The sequence below is a fragment of the Tasmannia lanceolata genome, unplaced genomic scaffold (genome assembly GCF_043159265.1).
Source record: "Tasmannia lanceolata isolate RefF3 unplaced genomic scaffold, GAP_Taslan_0.1 ptg000037l, whole genome shotgun sequence".
Lineage (NCBI taxonomy): Eukaryota > Viridiplantae > Streptophyta > Magnoliopsida > Canellales > Winteraceae > Tasmannia > Tasmannia lanceolata.
In genome coordinates this window covers 40,404,996-40,427,122 of record NW_027518714.1, presented here as the reverse complement: position 1 = coordinate 40,427,122, position 22,127 = coordinate 40,404,996, and the positions used below count along the sequence as shown (strand labels likewise).

The following is a 22,127-nucleotide window of genomic DNA, read 5'->3' as shown; positions in this document are numbered from 1 at the left end:
AGTACGTTCGGCAATTCTTCGGCCCATAATCCTCGAGCATTTTCCAGGCGTTTCTTGAGCCCTTGGAGGAGGATCTGGTTGGTCACTTCCACCTGCCCATTGCCCTGGGGATGACCGACTGAGGTGAATCTTTGTTCGATACCGAGCCTTCCGCAAAAATCTTTAAATTGTCCTTGCAAATTGAGTCCCGTTATCGGTGACTAAGATTCTGGGTATCCCGAATCGGCAAATGATGTCGTGGTAGAAGAAGTTCTCGGTTTCCTTCGAGGTGATCTTTTTCACGGCTTTGGCTTCGACCCACTTGGTGAAATAATCGATGGCTACGTACATCATCCGATGCCCCCTGGTGGAGTTCTGGAATGGGCCAAGTAGGTCCATGCCTCACATGGCAAAGAGGATGGGGCTTGCTATCGGCTTGTAAGGGGCCGCTAGAAGGCGTGGTACCGTCGCAAACTTTTGGCATTGTTCGCATTTTCTAACGAAATCGAAGGCATCTTGTTGAAGTGTTGGCCAGAAGAATCCCTGACGGAGAATTTTGTGGGCCAGAACTTTGCCTCCCGAATGTTCTCCGCAAATCCCTTCATGGACCTCCCTCATTGCTAGGTCGGCAGCTGTAGGTCGGAGGCATTTGAGTAGGGGCCATGTGAAGGAACGTTTGTAGAGCGTCTGACCGTCTAAAACATAGTGGGCAGATTTGGCGACTAGGCGGCGAGCTTCCTTTTGATCCTTGGGGAGGGTACCGTTTTCTAGGTATTGGAGTATCGGATCCATCCAACTTAGTTCCTCTTCAATCTGGATGACTTCTTCTCTTTCAATGCTTGGTCGGGAAAGAACTTCAATGTAGACATTGCCGGCTCAACGGCTCCTGATGACGCCATCTTGGATAGGGCGTCAGCCCGGGCGTTCATTGTCCTAGGAATTTGGACAATCTGGAATTCTGTGAACGTGGATATTTCGCTTTGCACTCTTTCCAAGTACTTCAACATTCTGGTTTCTTTGGCTTCATAGATGCCGTTAACATGTCCAACAATGAGCTGTGAATCACTGCGGGCCCTCAATCAGTCGGCACACAGTTCTATGGCGAGGGTGATCCCTGAGAGGAGAGCTTCGTACTCCGCTTCGTTGTTGGACACCTTAAAATCCAGCTTTAAGGCGTATTCCACTAAAAGATTATCGGTAGGGGTGCAACTCGGGTCGGGTTGGGTTTTCCGAAATCCGGGTTGGGTTCGGGTTGGGGTGTCGGGAACCCGACCCGACCCGAAACCCGACTTGTATTTTTAAAATAATAAAATATACTTAAAATGAAAGTTGAAAATTTGCCATTTTATTTTCCCTCTCAAAAATTTTAATTTTCTATTTTACTTTTAACATTACCTAAAAGAGTAAAAGTCAAAAAACTAAAAAAGTAATGATATTATCCCTCTGACGCATAAAATATTAAAATCCCCCCTTTCAGTTTACTTGTTTGTTAAGTTTTCAAGGCACACGGAAAGACAGAAAGTTAGAAATGTTAAAAGGCTTAAAGCCTAAAGGGGTTCAACCCGACCCGATTTGAAATTCGGGTCGGGTCGGGTTGAGCAAATGGTTCCTCTGGTAGGGTCAGGTCGGGTTGAGCAAATGGTTCCTCGGGTTGGCCTCAACCCGACCCGAGTTGCACCCCTAATTATCGGGTCCTGATAACACTAGACCGGCGCCACTCACCTCGGCATTGACTAAGCCATCCACATAGGGCATCCAAGGGTGCCCCATGGCCAGTCGGGTCGGGGTAGGCTCTTCATTCTAGTCTTGAGATTCTTTTACTAGTACGGTGCATTCCGCTACGAAATCTGCCAGAACCTAGGACTTGATGGTGGGACGTGGTTTTACTTGGATATCGAATTCTCCTTACTCGATCGCCCAGTTGATTAGCTGCCCGGAAGTGTCAGGCTTCTGCATTATCTTTCGAAGAGGTTGATCGGTAAGTATGGTTATCGGGTGTGCCTGGAACTATGGCTGGAGCTTCCTGGCTGAGATGACGACAACAAAAGCAAACTTTTCTATCTCCTGGTACCGAGTCTCTGCATCATGGAGTACTCTGTTGACGTACAGGGCGTATTTAGTGCAACGGTCACCCAGATTGTTCGCTTGATGGCGGGATATTTGCAGTTGTGTCTGACGAGCTTGAGAGTCGGTACCGATAGTGAGAGTGGTTGTTTTAGAGAGGCGTGTAGTACGGATTGGGCAGGAGAGTTAGGTCGGCACTGATGATTTCCCAGTACGAGTTTATGTTAAGCGGGTCTTGTTCAGGGGGGTTGAAACGAATGGCACCATAAAAACGAATAATAGGAAAGAACATAACATAAATTTAGACTTCTTAGCAGAAGTTACTAGAGTAAGTTTTTAACGGTGAAACATTTATTTAACATTAGAGGTTATTAGCTTACACAATATCAAATTAACACTACTGCACTTTAAACCCCCTTCTCAAATCCTTCTTCTACACAAAATTCACAGTCCACACAAGCTTCCAAAAATAATATTCATCAAGATTTACAGAGTTTGTAATTCTTATCTAACATCCTCGTTTTAAGTACATTGCATCTAATAATGCCACATTTTGAAAACAAAAGACAAGAAATGGCAGAACTTACTGCAATTTGTTACAGACCTTCATGAAACCATGACACCCACAAGGCTAACTAGTTTAACACGAGGCGAAGGACAGCGATCTCAAACTCCACAAGACTGCAATGTAATGGTAGATGCTCTAAATTCTCCTTTCAAATAGAAATGCTGTTTGGAATCCCGCGGCCCGTTACTCCTGGGCCTGATGAAGGAAGGAGCAGTTCATAAGGAGGAACACCTGCCCCATTTCTGTGCTTTAACCTTACATCTTTATTTCTCCCACGTATTATTTCTTCTATTTCTTCCAATCTAGAGGAGAACTTCTCAAATGAACGCAGAATTTTCTGATCATTGATCCAATGAGAATGAGAATGGTGCATCTGACCCAAGTACTCTTCATCAGGGGAATGTGTCGATAAGGTGTCTTGAACAGCCATAATCTTGGTTGCTTGGAGTTGAGTAGGGAGGCATGATAGGAAAGTGGACTGTGGATTTAACAGAAAGTTCTCATACTCGGGTTCATCTTCTTGGGGAATTAATTTCCTCATAAGAGCAGGACGATTCGGCATGTATCCTCCAAAGGGATACTGGCCAAAGTTTATTGCTGCATGCTGACCTGATGCAGTCCAAATCATTATAGTTAAGATTCTTGATAAGTCCTCCTTGGTTTTCAGTTCAGGCCACCATGGTTCGTTTCGCTTGTCATAGTGTCCCTTGTTTTTTATCTCATCCCACCATGCTCGAAGCTCGAAATCGGATGAAATACTATTAGATTCTGAATAGAAATGAGCAACATAATCTTCCACCCAATCTTTTATGGCGGACCATATGAGGAGCCCATCTGCTGCGTAAGGGTAATCCTCGATTACAAGTTTTACACCACAGGGCATAGAAGGATCCTCTTCTGCCATTCCCCTGAAAACAGTAGTCCAATGCATAATCTTAAGATTGTGATCAGATATAGAACATGTTAAAAATTTTCAGTTCAAGTAGTCTTCATAATTCAAGTCAAAAGAATTAGCAATCTGAGAGAATTTACATTCTAAATAAGAGACTCTATCATTACATTATCATCTATGATATAAAGAAAACAGAGAATAGACATAATCCAAGAATGCCCAAGACATCTCAGGATAATGTAAAACAAATGTCAAAGCAATCAAGGACCCTGGAAAGTTTTTTTTATTGTTTCCTTTTTAAGCAGACAAAGAACAGAATCTGATAAAGAGGAGAAACAGATAACCATAATCTTTGATTAAGCTTTATGCATAGATAACCCAGGGAATGTTTCCAACAAGTCGGAGTAACAGTGTACATGAATATTCTGACTAAAGAGCTTCTACGTGTTCTATTTCTCATCATAAAATTATGCTATGAACTCCATCCTTTTATTTTTCCTACTAAGGGCATTTTAGGATTCAGAATCTATCTCACGCTAATGATTTCTATGTATGAGAGAGAACCTTCGCATTTTCTACTATTTTGTTACTTCAATTATTTGGAGTCAGACAACATGTAACATATACTTTTGTATAGAAGAACTTAATCAAACCACAAAAGTGGACGGACCAGATCAGCCAAAGTATAATTCTTCCCATACTTCCAGTGCTACAATCAAGGAGTTGATGGATACAAAGGATCCATCCAATATTCATAACTGCTGATTCGATAATTACCTCTACAGTGGATTCTCTAGAAATCCCCATTTAGTATGTCTTCCTAGGTTGCTATTATTACCACCTTCCACCTTTATTCTTTCCTTTATTAATTCCTTTTGAATTTTGAATTTTGAATTTTAAATGAGTTTTTTCCTAAAAAGCATAACTCAATGTACATTTTAGGCTTGTATCATTCTTTATAAATAGTAACTGTGAATACACGATTCTCACCCAAGAGAGAACGTTAAGGGGGAGAGCAGTTATCAAAAAACAGTGTGTGATCGTCTGTTTCATTTTCATCTGGTGCTTTTCTATTTGGTATCAGAGCCTTACCTCATGCTTCATCCATTTATCCAACCATGTCTTCTTCATCTGCATATCCCTACCCAACTACCATCAATGTAGCAAACTTTGTGTCTCCCAAACTGACACATACAAACTATTTGCGGTGGGAAACACAGGTTGTCTCCTTGATCGAAAGCCATGATTTACTCAGTTTCATCAATGGAGAGACGCCAATGCCAAGTCCAGAAATCGAATCCCCGAATGGCGAAGGGAGGATTCAAAATCCAGACTTGATGTCATGGACGCGCACGGACAGATTTATTAAGATGTGGATCACAGGGACCCTATCTGAAGAGGTACTTGGACTCGTTATAGGTTAAAAAACTTCAGCCGAAGTATGGCATGCACTTGCAGCCACATTTGCTCAAAATTCCCAGGCCAAAGAATTTGAGCTCATGTCAACATTGTATCACTTAAAGAAAGGTAGTCTCCTCCTTCAGAATATTTGAGTGCCTTTAAATCTATTTGTGACCAATTGAATGCCATGGGAACGCCAGTTCCTGCTCAAAGGTATTCTGGTTAGTAAGTGGGATTGGCCCAGAATATTTGTCATTTACTACAACAATGCTCAGACCCCCTGTTCCCACGTATGCCGATTTGATTCCCTTGCTACAAAGTCATGAAGTACGGATAAATGGACACCAGAGTCAATCGGCTAACCACTATCTGTCCTTTTAGGGTCAACGATGTGGAGGAGCTAACATCAAAAATATTGAAATAGTAGTTCCATTGTTTACATAAAAGGGAAAGGGCTTCCTTCAGACTAGTCAAGGCAACTCTTCCCGACATGCATCAAAGGAGAAAATACGATCTAGTATGCAGCAAGATGATCGTTCTACTCAACATCAAAAAGGTGCAAATATGTATGTCAAATTTGCAGGAAACAAGGCCATGAAGCCCTCAAATGTTGGCGTTGTTTTGACAATAACTATCAAGCCAATGACATCCCTCAGGCTCTAGCTGCAATGCAACTTTCTAACTCACAGGACTCCAAATGGTTCCCGGATACTGGGGCTTCTGCACACATCACAAAAAGTGCATGTATTCTTACTAACTTTTTTTTTTTGGGTGGGCAAGATGGGGTTAGGCAGGACCCCTACCAGATATATAGATATGAAAAGAGATTACATCTAGGGGGGCTCAAAAGCCAACAAAAAGGGAACAAGCTCCCACTTACAACCCACACACCCAAAATAGGCAAAGTAGACAAGGAAAAAGCTACAAGCTAGGGTATATAGTCCCATTAGAATCAGCGACAATGATGTCCAGTAAATCTACAGGGAGTTCAACCATGGGGATATCCACTCCCTCAATGCAACAGGTGGGTTTAGAGAGAAAATCAGCAGCAGCGTTAGCTTCCCTCCACACTTGGGATAACTTCCAATTATTCAGATAGAAAAGAGCATCCCGAATATCAGCAAGAACCGGGATGACATTCCAGGGACAGGTCCAAACTGCATTGATAACATTCACAGCAGTTAGAGAATCAGATTCAAGCAAAGTATAAGTGAGACCCTTCTCCACTGTGAGTCTAGCTCCCAGAAGGATAGCCTTCATTTCCAGCACATGTATTGCTTCAGCAGGTAACCTGACAGAAAAAGCCGCAACCTCCTTCCCCAACGAGTCACGAATAATCCCACCCAACCTAGCAGTATCACCATGAATGGCCGCATCGGTATTCAGCTTGAAAAACTGAATGGGGGGCTTATCCCAAGAACAATACTGAACATCTTTACTAGCTTGGAAACACCCCAAACCAAAAAATTCAGCGACTTTTGTATTGCTTTGAGTCCTGGGATCTTCAAGCTGGAGAAAAGAGAGCCTCGAAGTGATAATGGAGAAGATAGAAAGAAGGATTTGTTGCTTATGCCGAGGCTGATACCCATGAAATCGCTTATTCCTTTCTTCCCAAATCATATAGATAGCAGAACAGAATCCAACTCTTATAATAGTCGACACCTGACCATTATCTCTGATTTTGTTACGGATCCAGTTTTCTTCATCTAAAAGCCGATTATTCTTACAAACTTAATTCCTAATAATGGATCTAACTCTGTTATGGTAGGAAATGGCAACTGTCTACGTATTTCTCATATTGGTGAAGATAACCACTGGCATGACTACTCTTCTGTTGAAAGACGTGTTGTTAGTACCTGCTATAAAAAAAACTTGCTTTCTGTCTCAAAGTCAACTACTGGTTATCCTTGTTATTTTGAATTCGATTCTACTGGATTTAAAATCAAGGATGTGAAGGCAAACGGGATATTGGCATCAGGAATTAGATGTGTGGGATTGTATGCCTTGGATGATCCGGAAATGAAGGCATATTACTCTAACTGGTTTCGCACTATAACGGAACACATATGGCACCAAAGACTTGGACATCCACATGCGCGAATTCTTACGCAACTTCGAAATAATGGTTTCATTTCAGTTAGAAATAATAATGTTGCTACTATGTGCACAAGTTGTCAGATGAGTAAGAATGCTAAACTGCCTTTTTATGCTTCTAGTAATCGATCAGTTGAGCCGTTGAATAAAGTTCATTATGATCTGTGGGGGCCTGTACCAATTAATTTGGTTCAAGTTTTTCGTTATTATGCCTTATTTGTTGATGATTACTCAAGATTAAGTTGGTTTTATCCATTAAAAAGATCTGATTTTTTCAGATATTTTCTTATTTTTCAAAAAATGGTTGAAAGGCAACTAGACTGAAAATTAAGGTATTTCAGTCTGATGGTGGTGGTGAATTCATCATAAAAAGAGTTTTTAGAGCATCTTGCCGATTGTGGTATCATACATCAATTATCTTGTCCAGGAACACCCGAACAAAATAGTGTTGCTGAGCGTAAACATAGACACGTGATTGAACTTGGCCTGGCCATGATGTATTTTTTTTGAAAGATGACAAGTTTCATTAATATCCATAAAGCATTCAAGACCAGTAGTCCGACCCTGCGATACAAAATATTAGTTTGTACTGGGCTGGGCATACCCAGACCCAAAATAAAGTGGAAAAAAGATACATGAACCAATCATTCCTTTCCTCAACTCCACTATATATGATTCTGGAGCAACCCCTGGCTCTATACTGGCCCTAACTCATTCCTTTAGTCCCTCATCTAGTCCTTCTTGTTAACATATAGATAAATAAAGTCAGCATTCCTCGCTATTCTAGTTTCCTTTATCAGTAATCCACGTGACTGTCAAGTTCTACCATTCGTCAATGCAATCCTACGATTGGATTATTAATGCTCCCGCATAAATACAAGGAACCAGTAATCCCCAGCAAAATGCAATCATGAGGCCTATCTCCAGACCCTGAGCAAAGATTCTCTATTCTTTCAAACCTTACCCAAAAGTTCTGAACCACCACTCTGCACCAAAAACCCAAGGAAACAGACCAGGTAGAGGATTTCTTTAATTCCAGGATGAGGCTCACAATCTCAGACACATATACCTCCTCATCAAGACCCAAGGCCAAGATCTCCTCATCAGATGGGGTTTTATCATCTGAAGCTTTCTTTCTGGAGATCATTGCCTCCAATTTTTGAATCCCCACCTTCCTTTCCTCTTGCCAACGAAGGCGCCTTAAGGTCCGTTCGTCCTCCAAAAGTTTGATGAATAGAGGATGCTTGTATATAGGAGAATGAGATTCTTTAATGTGCCAAAAACCAGTTAGCCAAACAACATTTCAGGCAATCTATCTTAGAGCCTAGAACCCGAATCGCTTTGGGCTTCCATCTTAGAGCCTAGAACTCGAATCCAAAGCAAGTACGAGGAAGAAGATCCAGAGAGAATGAACCACGTCGAAATGAACTTACAAAAAACCCCCTCATGCTGAATATTAAGGGGGGGCAGATAACCACATTATGAAAAAACTCCCGCTATCATGAGGTACCATTAAGTGAACCGAAGCGGCGGTTTCCAAAACTACATTAATTCTTTCAAAAAATTAGATTATCCCCACTACTTTTAGGCTACCATCCAATCCTAGAAGAGCAGATGAGCTTCACGATTCTCGAACTACAATCATCATTACGATTAAGGGATTGCGTATTAGAAAAACCGTCAAAACCAAGGACACTAAGACCTTGTAATCTCCACACAAGAAGGGACAACTATTTGTACAGCAGTTAAATCAGGCAAATCTAATCAATCTTCTACCGAATCCATAAAGCAACCAACATACGTCATCTTTTGGAACGACCACAAGGAAAGCCCCCAGAAATACTAGAACCTATCCGATGAAAACAACCCAGAGGACCTACCCCTACGCCAAAAAAGCCACATGTTCAGAGGGGGAGGCTTTTAGGAATCCGGCCATATTTTTGAATCATGATTAGCCCTGACTTTAGAAAGGTCTACACTCAAACCGAGCAAGATACATGTCAAAATCCACCTCTTCTAGCACTCTTCCCAAGAACCTGATTTGGAGCCCTATACTACCTAAGCTTTATTTTTGTCCCAGGAAGACTACACCTAAAGGGGATAGAGGGCTTTTCTCCAAGCCTGACGACCTAAAAGATGCTGCATAAATTGACATATCCGGAACAGGCCAATCCTTGAAGAAGAAGTATGTGGGCTAAGATTTTGGCCCAAAAAACTACTCAAAAGGTTCCCCAGTAATTTATATGCTTTTGGATTTAACTTTCGAAACCTTTTGGAAGCTTGTCCTTGGCGCCCCCCTATGGCCTGTTGAGACTCCACTTCGATAAGACAGCTGATTATGAGTTTTGAACTTCAAGTACGAATCTTGGGCACCGCCCAAGTCAGAGCCCCGCACAGAAACTTTTTCATATGAAGATTTGAAATTTGAAACCTCTACGGGGTTCAACGGCTTGCCAAGCAAGGAAGCCTCATTCACCAATCGAATGGGGCCCACTGGATCAAAAGGGACCCTATCAGCCACCGGAGCCCTTTCCGCGGGCGAAGAAAGGTTATTCTTCGAGAGCTCAACCCCAATGGTGTATGTCCGATCGAAAACCCTGAGCTTAACACCAGAGGTAGGGAGCATCCAATGAGGGGCCAAGATTTTACCCAATACGTAGCTCATACAATTTTGATGGGAACCTTCCATCTTAGTTTCCACAACCTTACCAAAAAGGCCCCCTAGTGCTTCCACTGTTGATACAGCCCAGGCGTGCAGTGGGATGCCAAAAAATGAACCCAAAGAGCTTCTTCTCCTTGAATAAAATCCTTTGTCCATGGTGAGAGGGAGAGCAAATGGTCACACAAGGCCAGATTCAAACATGAAAAGAACATCATGATTCGCTAGCAGAGATGGACAATGTAAAGAAGAAATTCCCCATAACTCCTTCGCCCATTGCCAGATCTCCTGTAGAGATTCATTGCAGTCTCTTTTTTCCCCCTATTAAGCAGGTTTGAAGGGAACCCAATCGGACATCCACTTCTCTGCCTGAGATAGACAAAGTTGGATTCTTTGAATTTTTGTGGCGACAGACATTACCCGAATCCGGCCAAAGGTCTACATCCCCACGAGAGGTATCAGCTTTAAATGATAAGCTGGTACGAGAGATCCATTTTGTGGGGACTCGGGTCTTATGACACCAACGGCAACCATCCCTCCATCTAAAGTTAAGATATTGACAGGGGATGCAAAACCATGCTCCTGATCTATTACCATTATTAGGCCTCCCTGAAGGTCTCTCCTTCTCACCCCGCAGTGGGGGGGGGTTGAGTCTAGCATGAGGCCATGTTCTACACTTACCCCGCCAGCCAAAGTTGTGATAGCAGCAAAGAAGGCACTGCCAGTCCCCCTCCCTGTGGATGTTGATATAGTTTGATAGCAACATTTTTTTTTAAATTAAGAGCTGGAAGCATATGCACTTGGAGAGTCTTTTGAAGGTTTGCAGTCAATGAGTATGGAAACTCACCTGGCCATGATGTATAATGCAGCAGTACCAAAATCTCTTTGGGTAGAGGCGTTCTCCACATCTGTATTCCTTATTAATCGCCTTCCCTCACCTATCATGACCATGTCATGTCCATATAGTATCTTATTTCAGAGGAAGCCTAATTATTCAATGTTACGGGTCTTTGGGTCACGATGCTTTTCTTATTTGCGCAACTATGCGACAAATAAGTTTGAGCCTAGATCATTGCCCTGCATTTTCCTTGGTTACAGTGACAAGCACAAAGGCTATAGTTGTCTTCATCACTCATCCGGCCGTGTTTACATATCACGCCATGTGATTTTCAATGAATCCATGTTTCCTTTTATACACACTGCCACTGACTCTACTAAAGAACATGAAGGAGAGCTATCTATCTTTGATGAATGGGTGGCTCCTTGTGATGTTGACTCCCATCCGCCCCTCAAAACGCATCAGACCATGCTCGTCTCTTTTCTGACAATCAGCACACATCCAATGGACTGGAAGTGTTGATCAACTCACATGAGCCGAACCCACCTGCGCAGAACGGCCCCATTGAGCTGACAGACCCATCTGTGCAGACGACCTATATAAACAGACGGACCACCTGTGCATATCGACCCACATGAGCATCTCACTCTAGCATCTGTCCCTAACGTTCCTTCACCACCATTGCATGTTGCATCACTTGAGCAACTTGCACCACCTGAGGACACCACACCATCTCATCCGCCACCCACTTCTCAAATACCTTCACAATCCCCACATGGGCCCTCCCATTCCATGATCACCCGCAGTCAACTCGGGGTGTTCAAACCCAACCCAAATATTGTAACGACCCAGTTCCATAACCAGGCCGCTACAACTACTTTTTTTTTTTTTTTTTAAAGAAACAACTTAAACGAGCGGAAGCATTAACTAATAATAAAATCCATCCATTTATTTAAAACTAACTCTGCTCCAAATTTAAAACCTAACAACTCCAAATAAAGTTTATTACAACCCAACATTAAATAACTCAAACTGAGTTAAAAAAAAAAACAAAACGACAAGTGACCCATCCGTCACCCAACCCTCTCTCTTTATTCCCCATTCCCGCTTTATTCATATGTCTTCATTTGAGAAAGCTCCCTCTTCTACTATTCCTGTGGAGGGGAAGGGTAGCAACGTAAGGGATAATTTTTGAGGTCGTTACAAATATGCACTTGTTACCCCTGTCATACCCATTGAACCCAAGTATGTCAAATCGTCTCTCAAACATGAAGGGTGGAAAATGGCTATGCTTGGAGAATTACATGCACTAGCTATCAACGACACTTGGGAACTTGCTCCCCAGACCCCACAAATGAATGTAGCGGGCTGTTGTTGGGTCTTCAAGACTAAACTACAAGCTGATGGTAAGCTGGAGCATCTAAAGACCTGCCTTGTTGCCAAAGGCTTTCATCAACAAGAAGGGGTGGACTTCTCTGAAACATTTAGCCCAGTTATTAAACCAGGCAGTATTCGCACTGTTTTGACGGTTGCTATTGTGAAAGGCTGACCCCTTCGCCAATTGGATGTTAAGAATGCATTCCGCCATGGCCATTTACAAGACCCAGTATACATGGAAGAACCTCCAGGCTTTGTTGATCCATCTAGATCAACCGCTGTGTATTGTCTCAAACGGGCCTTATACGGTCTCAAACAGGCTCGCGCGCCTGGTTTGACCGTTTTAGCACTCTCCTACTTGGCTATGGCCTCTTTTGCAGTGTGGCCGACTCGTCTCTCGTTATCTATCGCCATGGTGGATCTACTATCGTCCTACTATTGTATGTTGATGACATTATTCTCATAGGGAATAATCCATCTCTCATTGATGAATTGGTGTAGTCTCTTGGTCGTACCTTCTCCATGAAAGATCTCAGTCCGTTGCACTATTTTTTGGGTATCGACGTACATCGTACCCCCTATGGGCTATTTTTATCTCAATCCAAATATGCTCAAGATATTGCACCGGGCTCTTATGGACTCTTATAAAAGCGTCTCCATGCCTATGGCTACTAAATCAATGCCTCTCCAAGATGATGTAGAACTTTATCCCGATGCAACCTACCATTGCAGCATTGTAGGTGCCTTACAATACCCCACTATGACCAGACCCGATCTCTCATACCCTGTGAATATGGCTTGGCAATACATGCACAAACCGACAATTGGTTATTTTAAAATTTTCAAACGCATTTTGCGCTATGTAAGAGGTACTCTTGATCTAGGTCTTCGTATTCTTTCCGCGCGTACCCTTGATCTCTATGCATTCTCCGATGCCGATTGCGCCGGGTGCCCATCTACTCGGCATTCAACGACTGGATACTGCACGTTTCTTGGCTCCAACTGCATCTCATGGAGTGCTAAAAAGCAACCAACTGTGGCTTGCTCAAATGCAGAAGCAAAATATCGTGCAATGGCGGCTGCTACAGCCGCATTCACTGGGTTGTCCTTTATCCTCCACGATCTTGGCATCGCCCAATCACATATGTCTATTTTGTTTTACAACAATATAAGTGCACTTTATATGATTATCAATCCCGTCTTCCATGCCCTTACCAAGCATATTGAGATCGACTACCACTTTGCTTGGGAGAAGGTGGCTCTTGGTTCCTTAATTATGAGATTTGTGCCTTCTGGCCAACAATTGGTGGACATCTTTACCAAACCGTTGCCTCGGGAAGTTTTTCGTGGATTGCGTATCAAACTTGGCTTGTGGTTGAGACCTCAATCAAGTTTCAGCGGGAGTATAGAAGATCTTAATTAAATCACAAAAGTGGATGGACCAGATCAACCAAAGTATAATTCTTCCCATACTTCCAGTGCTACAATCAAGGAGTTGATGGATACAAAGGATCCATCCAATATTCGTAACTTCTGACTTGATGATTACTGCTACAGTGGATTCTCTAGAAATCCCCATTTTGTATGTCTTCCTAGGTTGCTATTATTACCAACTTCCACCTTTATTTTTTCCTTTATTAATTCCTTTTGAATTTTGATTTTAAATGTGTTTTTCCTAAAAAGGATAAGTCAATGTACATTTAAGGCCTGTATCATTCTTTATAAATAGTAACATTGAATACACGATTCTCACCCAAGAGAGAACATTAAGGGGGAGAGCAGTACAAAAAAGTGTGTGATCTTCTGTTTCATTTTCATCTTGTGCGTTTCTATTTTTTGAATATGACAAGATGGTTTGATAATCAACCAGGGCCACTTTATGGATTGTTAACTTGACAGGTGGTTGTGGAAAATTATTCCCACATTAAGTAGAGAGGTTTTCCAATGTATAAAATACAGTAGGAAAAGGATAAAAGAAAAATTAGATGATTGGAGTAAAGAAAAATTTAACAATATTTTGAAGACTAAGAAAATGCCTGATGAGTGGAGGAAGAGTACATTAGTACCTATTTATAAGAATAAAGGGGATATTCAGAGTTGCACCAATTACCGGGGAATTAAGCTAATGAGTCACACCATGAAGCTTTGGGAGAGGGTAATTGAGCATAGACTAAGAAAAGGGACTAAGGTGTCAGAGAATAAGTTTGGCTTCATGGCCAGACGATCGACTATGGAAGCTATCTTCTTGATTAGGCGGTTAATGGAGAGATTTAGAGAAAATAAAAATGACCTTCATATGGTTTTCATTGATTTGGAAAAAGCGCATGATAGGGTTCCAAGGAGTGTTATGTGGTGGGTCCTTGAAAGGAAAAACGTGCCTAGTAAATATGTTGATGTGATTAAGGATATGTACGATGGAGCAGTAACGAGTGTCAGAACCACGGATGACACGTCTAGTTAGTTTCCAATTACAACCAAGGATCACCTCTAAGCCCTTATCTTTTTACGCTAGTTGTGGATGAGCTTACGGAAGGTATCCAAGATGAGGTCCCGTGGTGTATGTTATTTGCAGATAACATAGTATTAATCGACGAAACCAAAGCAGGAGTAAATCCTAAGTTAGAGTTATGGAGAACTACTTTGGAATCCAAAGGTTTTAGACTAAGTAGGACTAAGACAGAGTATATGGAGTGCAACTTTAGTAATGTAAGGAGGCGGGACAAGGATGTAGTAAATATGACTGGACGGGAGGGACCTAAGAGGGATATCTTTCGCTATCTTGGTTCAATTCTTCATAGGGAGAGATTGAAGAGGATGTTAACCATAGAATAAGAGCAAGTTGGTTGAAGTGGAAGCTTGCCTCAGGAGTTCTGTGTGACAGTAAAATCCCAACCAAGTTGAAGGGTAAGTTTTAAGGGACAACTGTGAGGTCAGCCATGTTGTACGGCTCAGAATGTTGAGCCACCAAGAAGCAGCATGTGCATAAGATGAGTGTAACGGAGATGAGAATGCTTAGATGGATGTGCGGCGACACAAGGTTAGATAGAATTAAAAATGAAGACATTCGTAAAAAGGTGGGGGTGGCACCAATTGAAGAGAAGATGAGAGAGCACCACTTAAGATGGTTTGGACATATCCAACATAGGCCCTTTGGATGCTCCAGTGAGAAGAGGCGACTCATGCCAAATTGATGGAGTAAAAAGAGGTATGGGCAGACCGAAAACAACTTGGGAAGAAACAGTGAGGAAAGACTTGATAGCTAGGAACATAACAGAGAACATGACCTTGGATAGGATAGAATGGAAGAAAATGACCCACATAGAAGAACCCAACTAGAGCCAGCATTAGAGCCGGGTAGATTCCTTTCACCTTCTTCATGAAATTTTTCTAAAGGATTCATTTAGCCGACCCCAACTAGTTTGGGACAAAGGCTTTGTTGAGTTGAGTTGAGTTGAGGAGTAAATCGAGGAAATCAACCAGAAACAAGAAATTTTAAGGATTGAGATTTGAGCCTCTAGCTGAATGGTCAAGGCTTTGTTCTTCAACATAGAGGTCAGAAGTTCAATCCCAGAGCTTACCTACACAAGACTTCTTTTTTTCTTTTCTTTTTTTGATATAAGGGGCTGTTTGAATGTATGGAACTTTTTTTTCCATGGAAAATGAAATTTCCTGCAAATGGGTGAACTCATTTTTCCAGGGAATTTTTTCCAAAATAAAAAAATAACCTATTTTCAATGTAAACTGCTCTCGCCTCATCATTCTTTTGAGGCGATTGGCTGAAATTATCTGTCTCTCCTAGTGGAAGCCAAAGGTAATCTCTCGACCCTTAGCCATGAATTCTGGTAAGTGCACTGTAATCAGGTTGTAAGGCACTTACCTGTCACAATCATAGAGGGTACACCCATGGATTGTGACCAGTAAGTGCCTTACAACCTGATTACAGTACAATATCAAGCCATTCGCCACCTAGATGTCAACCTCTGGAATGCTCTCCACAGGGAAGATGCAAGGTGGATTACTAAAGACTTGTTAATGAAGTTGTGTGTGGCTCCGGTACCAACCAAGATGACAGCGGGTGTCCTTTGATCATTTCCTTCACTCCGAATACATGGAAGTGATTTACCCCTGAGAGAGAAGCACGCTTGTGTCATAGTTCCCAAAGTGCCCTCTGAAATAGATTCTGAATTGTTTCACTGCTATCAGTGTAAAGTCCTTTGCGTGTCTGCTTTTGACCCCCTCAGCTTGGAGTGTGTCATGACCCCCTCAGCTTGTGAGACGGGGTGTCCCACTGAGAGGGTCAGTGCTTGGACTCACTTGTGATGTATAGGGGATAAAGGCACATCTGCTGCCCTTGTCGTCGCGTGATGGGAGGTGGTGGCCTGGCCTGTTGGGGGTGATTCGTATTGGCGGACGTAGAGGTGGCCTCCCTAGTGAGCACCTTGGTCATGAGTCATGACACACTCCAAGCTGAGGTGGTCAAAAGCAGACACGCATCCTCGTAGTGGCTCCTTCAACCCCTGCATGAACATGTATGTTAGACGGGCAACACTCAACCCATCCACCACAAGGGAGAGTTGACAGAACTCGTAAACATAGGCCTACAAAGATGCCGTTTGACTGAGTTTGTAAGGTCTCTGAATCGGTACTCTGGTGGAGTCGGGTCAAACATTCGTAGCAGCCTCTCACTAAATTCTTGAAATTGAGCGATCCTGTCATAATACAACATCTTTCTACCCTGATGCCACCAATCGTGCGTGGCACCAAGTGTAAAACCGCATAACGGATCATGTCTGCCTCTAGTGTGCCATTGACTAGAAAGTAAGAATCCATTTTCTACAAAAAAGTGGGGCTGCGTTCTCCGGCAAGCCATCGTAGTGAGACAATGGAATCTGATTGAACTTATCGGCTACTGCCCTGCAATCAGCCTCGGCTCGTGGCTGATTTTTGGACCTTTACATACAAAATTCAAGGCAGTTCATGAGTTTTCATAACCCTCTATAGGTAGCCATGTAGTCCTCCATGAGATCATCTATCTCCAATCGTATATCAGCCCTCACGTCGTCTCACTCCTCCCCATTTAACTCCTGAGGATGGTCCCCCCCTTCTTTGGTCTGCTGTTAGACGCTCCATAGCTCCCATTTTAGTGCGCTCAAGGAGGGCAATGGGGTGCCGATACTGACAGCCAAACAAATTACTAACCGCCCTCCCCTCTAGTGAACTCAATACGGCCTTCGCCAGGCTCGAGCGTACGAACCACCCTCTAAGCCTGCTCGCGGATCAACTCCCATTGCCGAGCTATAAGCCCAATGGTTCCCACCTTGGCATTCCCATCTTATTTTGATGGATTCCAAACACAAGTGATTTTAATCACTTATGTGTTTCAATGTCTTTAGTAGTAGATTTTGTTTATGTGCAAATCAAGGATACTTGGATCATGGCATAGAAGTTAAAATTGGAGAAAAAATTGGTGTGCCAAAGACTTAGAAGACTTGAGAAGTGAAGGTGACTTGAAACCTTGAAGTTCAAGAGGAGATTATGTTGTTCAAGTCTTTTTTAGATTGTATTTTCCTTTCTTTGATTGAGGATGTTAAAGGCACTTAACTATGGTTAATCATTGTCTATTAAGCAAGGTTTTAAATTTCAGCAGAAATAGTAAGATAGTGCATTGTACAAAGGGGGGTGCTAATGCTCCTACAAATTCTAAAAAGAGGAAGAAATCCAAGGACTCTTCGAAGACGAAGCCAATGACACTGATGATAGTGAAGAGGATGCAAATGGTGAGGTTGAAGTAAAGGGGAAGCGCAAACATAGTCATGACTATCCGAGAAAACGTTGAAGAAAAGGGGAAGCGCAAACATAGAGTCATGACTATCCGAGACGTTTTCAGATGTCGTCGGTCTCCTCCTTCGGCGGGCGTGGTATCTGGGTTTCCAGTGGAACCTTTAATTTGCCCTTGTGGTTCCAACTTGTACCTTACTGTGGTTCATTTCCAAGACTTCCTGGAAGCAGGATACCCTGCTCTGGAAGTTTTTGAATCCTTGGGGATCCTTAATATTTGCTGTCGGAGAACTCTCAGCTTGTTCGGGAAAGGTGGCGACTTTAATATATCTCACTGGGTTCCTCCTAGATCCCATTCAGGGTCACTGGGTAGTATTGAGGATAGGGAGACTCGAATAAGGCGTCTGGAATTTGGGGCCAGAAGAGTCCTTGGCCGAAGAGCCTCTGAATTTAACGCCGATTGCCATCTAATGGCAGTGACTGGATGTGTCCGAAATGCCAATATAGAAATTTTGGAACGTGTAATGCTTGTAGAAAATGTTTAAATCTTAAATCCAAATTGGCCCCAGCCATGGTTTGGAGACCTAAAGTCGGTCCCTCCCAAGCTGACACTCATGCCGATCCCCCACCCCTGGAGGTCCCAATTACTGTGGTGGAGGAACGAAAGTAGTATTTAAAGAGTTGTCTCATTGGGACTTTGAAATCTGCATCCTGGTTGTTAGAAGACGTTTGGGAGTGGGCTAAAAATTGCTGGGGTTTGCCGGAGCTGCAGAAGCCCTTCTCTATTAATTCTGTCGACATTCTTTTTCGTTGAGTCAGAACCCTAGGCGATTGCAATCCTCAGGCGTGGAGGTGATTTTTTGGGAGGATTTCTCTCTTCTCTTCAACCTTAGTTCCCGGCTCATAATACAGGAGCTAGAACTGTTAGGATAAGATTCTATGATATCCCACTTCACGCCTGGTCTTCGTCAATTGTGGAATACCTTGGGCAGCATCTGGGTCAGGTGATCCAAACCCAGCTTTTTGGTAATCACGACCACTGTATGTCTTTTGCATCAGCATTGGTATTAACCCCTTGTGGAAATCTATAACCTCATCCATTAATTTAAAGGTGGAGTCCGGCATTTATTCTATTGGAGTTAAGATTATCTCTGAGGATAGCATTAATAGTACGGCGGTTTCGATTATGGGGGAATCAAGCAGTAAAGATAATTTGGACGTTTGTGACGGTCCTGAACAGGTTTCCGGTGCCCAGTTACCGGCGATGGCTGACTCACCGGACAAGGTGATGACCACTAATCCCGATACCTGCGACCTTGACAGGGAGCCGTTGGTGGGATCCGGTTTGAATTTTGAATCTCCCAAGCTTACCTCCATTGTCTCATCTAGAATGTCGGAGAGTAAGAAAGCTGATGTGACTGGAAAGTGGGACCAGGCTAAAAGTGGTTAAACAAAGAAAACATTAAATGCAGGGTCTCGTTGAGAGAAAGGAAAGGCCTCTCGAAAAGATGTTGCTGATAGCTGTATACTGACCTCGGTAAAGGACAAAAAAGCACTAGAGATTAAAACTAGATTCCATAAAGACAATAATAAGAATTCTAAAGTAAAGCGTTTGCTTACAGGAAAAGTTAACGTACACCGGAGAAATACTAACTCGGAAATACAGGTATTAACCACTCGAGGGGGCCTCTTAGTCTTTACAAGAAAATTAAAAGGTATTGTTAGGAAAGAAAATCATAGGAGAAGGAGACTAACTGTCGAATGTCAGAAGCTTCTCCAAAACTTCGACCCCATCAATTCGCCAGCTATGTCAAGGAAAGAATCGGTCCAGGATGGAAGCTCTTCGCCCGTTCAGGGCTTCTTGTTTGAGGACGGGGATATTGAATTGATGAAAGACCTTCGCTACAATGAAAAACTTGCTCGGAAGGAATCTCCGACCCCGTGTGAGATTTCTCTTAGTCCGCTAAAAAAGCATTGGGTTCAGCTAAAGAGAAACTCATCCTCCATCAATAATCTGGATCCTACTTCGGATTCGACTAGAGATAAGGAACTGCATGTACCTCTCCTTGATCTTCCCATATTCAGTAAGGTTCTAGAAAAGGAAAGACGTACCCGGCGGCGCCTTTGGGAGGAGGAAAGAAAATTTGTTATCAGCAATCAGGAACTCAATCGATCTAGTTTGACTCCGGGGGTAGCTGTTGCACTGGGCAACTCAGGGCGGATTGAAGACTTGCGAGTAGGGGAGCCCCAAGTCCCCAAGGACTCTAAAGGTAAGGCAAAGCAGGTTGATAGTAGTTCTGACGATTCTAGGAGTAGGGGATCATTCTCGGAAGAGTTTAATGACCTACTGTCGGTAGGGGATGTTTTTGGGATTACATATGAGGAAGATTTGGGCGCAACCAAAAAAATGTTCCTTACAATGAAGGAAAGAGATAGGGAAGAACAAAAGGCAAGAGCTAAAGAAATTTAAACCAAGCATGGAGTAGATGATTAAAACAAGCCTGGAATAGATGTTTAAATGATTTAGATTGAGAGTTGGGCATGGGCGTTCCCCTTCGTAAGGTGTTTGAGGAGTTAGTGCAGGATTGTATAGGATTGTGTTAGTTTGGTGACTCTGGTTGAGACTACGGGATCTGGGCTGTAGGATGATAGGGAGTAATTCCCTCAATACCACTCAAGGTTTGTTTTGCTTAAATTTAAGGTGATTGCTAGTCGTCGTCCAAGATTTTGATCTCTAATAGCCAAAGCTTGAGAGACTCGTTCTTTTGCTAAGGTTATCCAGTTTGATTGCGCCAAAGCAGCTGACTCCCTTGAAAATCTATGATAAATCTTGAGCCATAGACTTTCAGATGGTGTGACTTCTGGTTCAGAATCTTGTAGCACTGGTGGTTTTCATGAACTCCGACTTCATATAATCTCAAGAAGAACTTACTTAGGAAAACTAGAATTTTGTGCAGCCCATAAAGGTACAGGTGAAAGGGCTGAGGAAAGGAACGAACAGCGTATAAAGGAAAGGATTACGTATATAATAGAATCATGTATAGGTACAGGGATACGGGTATTATAATAGAGTAAAGGAATAGTTGAGTTTTGTAATATCTTCTGATTGCTTTTGAATTGGCTTCGGGTATGCCCGTGCTAATTCACCTTAATATTTTGTAATTGCAGGATGGGACCCCTGGTCCCGATTGCTATTTGAATATTTTGTAACTTGTCATCTTTAAAAAAAAAAATTCGGCCGAAATCCGTGGACCGAAATCGAAACGTTCTGAAACCAAAATTGCTGAAATTTACCACCCCTGGTCCCGATTGCTATTTGAATATTTTGTAACTTGTCATCTTTAAAAAAAAAAATTCGGCCGAAATCCGTGGACCGAAATCGAAACGTTCTGAAACCAAAATTGCTGAAATTTACCAAATTTAGGAAATTACAAATTTCAGAAATTTCGGCGAAATTCGTGTTAAAATATTAATTTTCTATTCATTTAAAAAATTTCAACATAAGAAAATGACATTTCGAGCGCGTCTGCCAAATCTCGGCCGAAATTTCGGGATTTCAGCTAAAATTTCGGTGTTGGTGAGGACCAAAATTACCCCCGAAACCGAAATTTAAAGCCTTGTTATTAGAGTCCCTAAACATGATAACATATATGGGAAAAGCCTTAGAGAAAACATCCCAAAGTTGAAGACCAAAAGCCCAAAAGACTGTTTTTCAAAGCAGGTCCGATCGACTGACCCTTACCGGTCGACCGTGGTTTGATGGCCGAAAAAATAAAAAAAAGAACACCGACGTTTATGACTGACCCTATACCAAGTCGACTGCCATTGGCTAGCGGGCAAAAAAAAAAATGACTAGCGAATGAGGCGCGGTCGACCGAGTCTACGTGAAAATTATAGCGATTTTGCTCCTAATATGGCTAGTTTTTGGGACTTCGCAGTGATTGCGATTTTGCTCCTAAAACGGCTAGTTTTTTGTTCTCTTTGTGCATATGGGTTTCCTAACCCATTCAAAGAACTTTTGACGCTCTTAAACCCAACTTGAACATCTTAAAGAGTGGATTAACCTTGGTGTAGAGCCTCTCTCATCCTTGAGCAAAGATTGGATTTAGGCTCAACTTTGTATATCTATCTACATTCTTTTGTAACCCTCTTGAAGGGATTTTGTTTTTCTTTCTTCAAAGATGATTGTAACTTAGCGAGTGTGCATGGAGTCGCGGAGCCACCTCCACATAGGCAATGAAGAAGACGCAGAGCCTTTCTCCAGATTGTAATTGGTTTAATCCTCACTGTTAAGGGGGCTCTTAGTGAAGCCATCAAGAAGGTCTTGGTAGAGTGGAGTACGTCCTTAGGTTGGACCGAACCACTATAAATCAGGTGCACTCATTCTCTCTCTCTCTATATCTTTATTTGTGTGCATTTGGTTTATATTTGTTTTGTGGTTTGAAAATTTAGTTTTGCCTTTGTTTTAAATTCTGCA

General features: G+C 42.5%; 1 protein-coding gene across 1 annotated transcript in view; it reads right to left on the bottom strand.

Annotated features, from left to right (window-relative positions):
• Positions 1-2,429: 2,429 nt before the first annotated feature.
• The window catches only part of LOX6 (PLAT/LH2 domain-containing lipoxygenase family protein), a 48,675-nt gene continuing 28,977 nt past the window's right edge, over positions 2,430-22,127 (bottom strand). Inside the window, exon 9 of the mRNA XM_077370749.1 lies at positions 2,430-3,519. Coding sequence (XP_077226864.1) covers positions 2,760-3,519 — 760 coding nt within the window. The 3' untranslated portion in view covers positions 2,430-2,759. The remainder of the gene's footprint in view (positions 3,520-22,127) is intronic.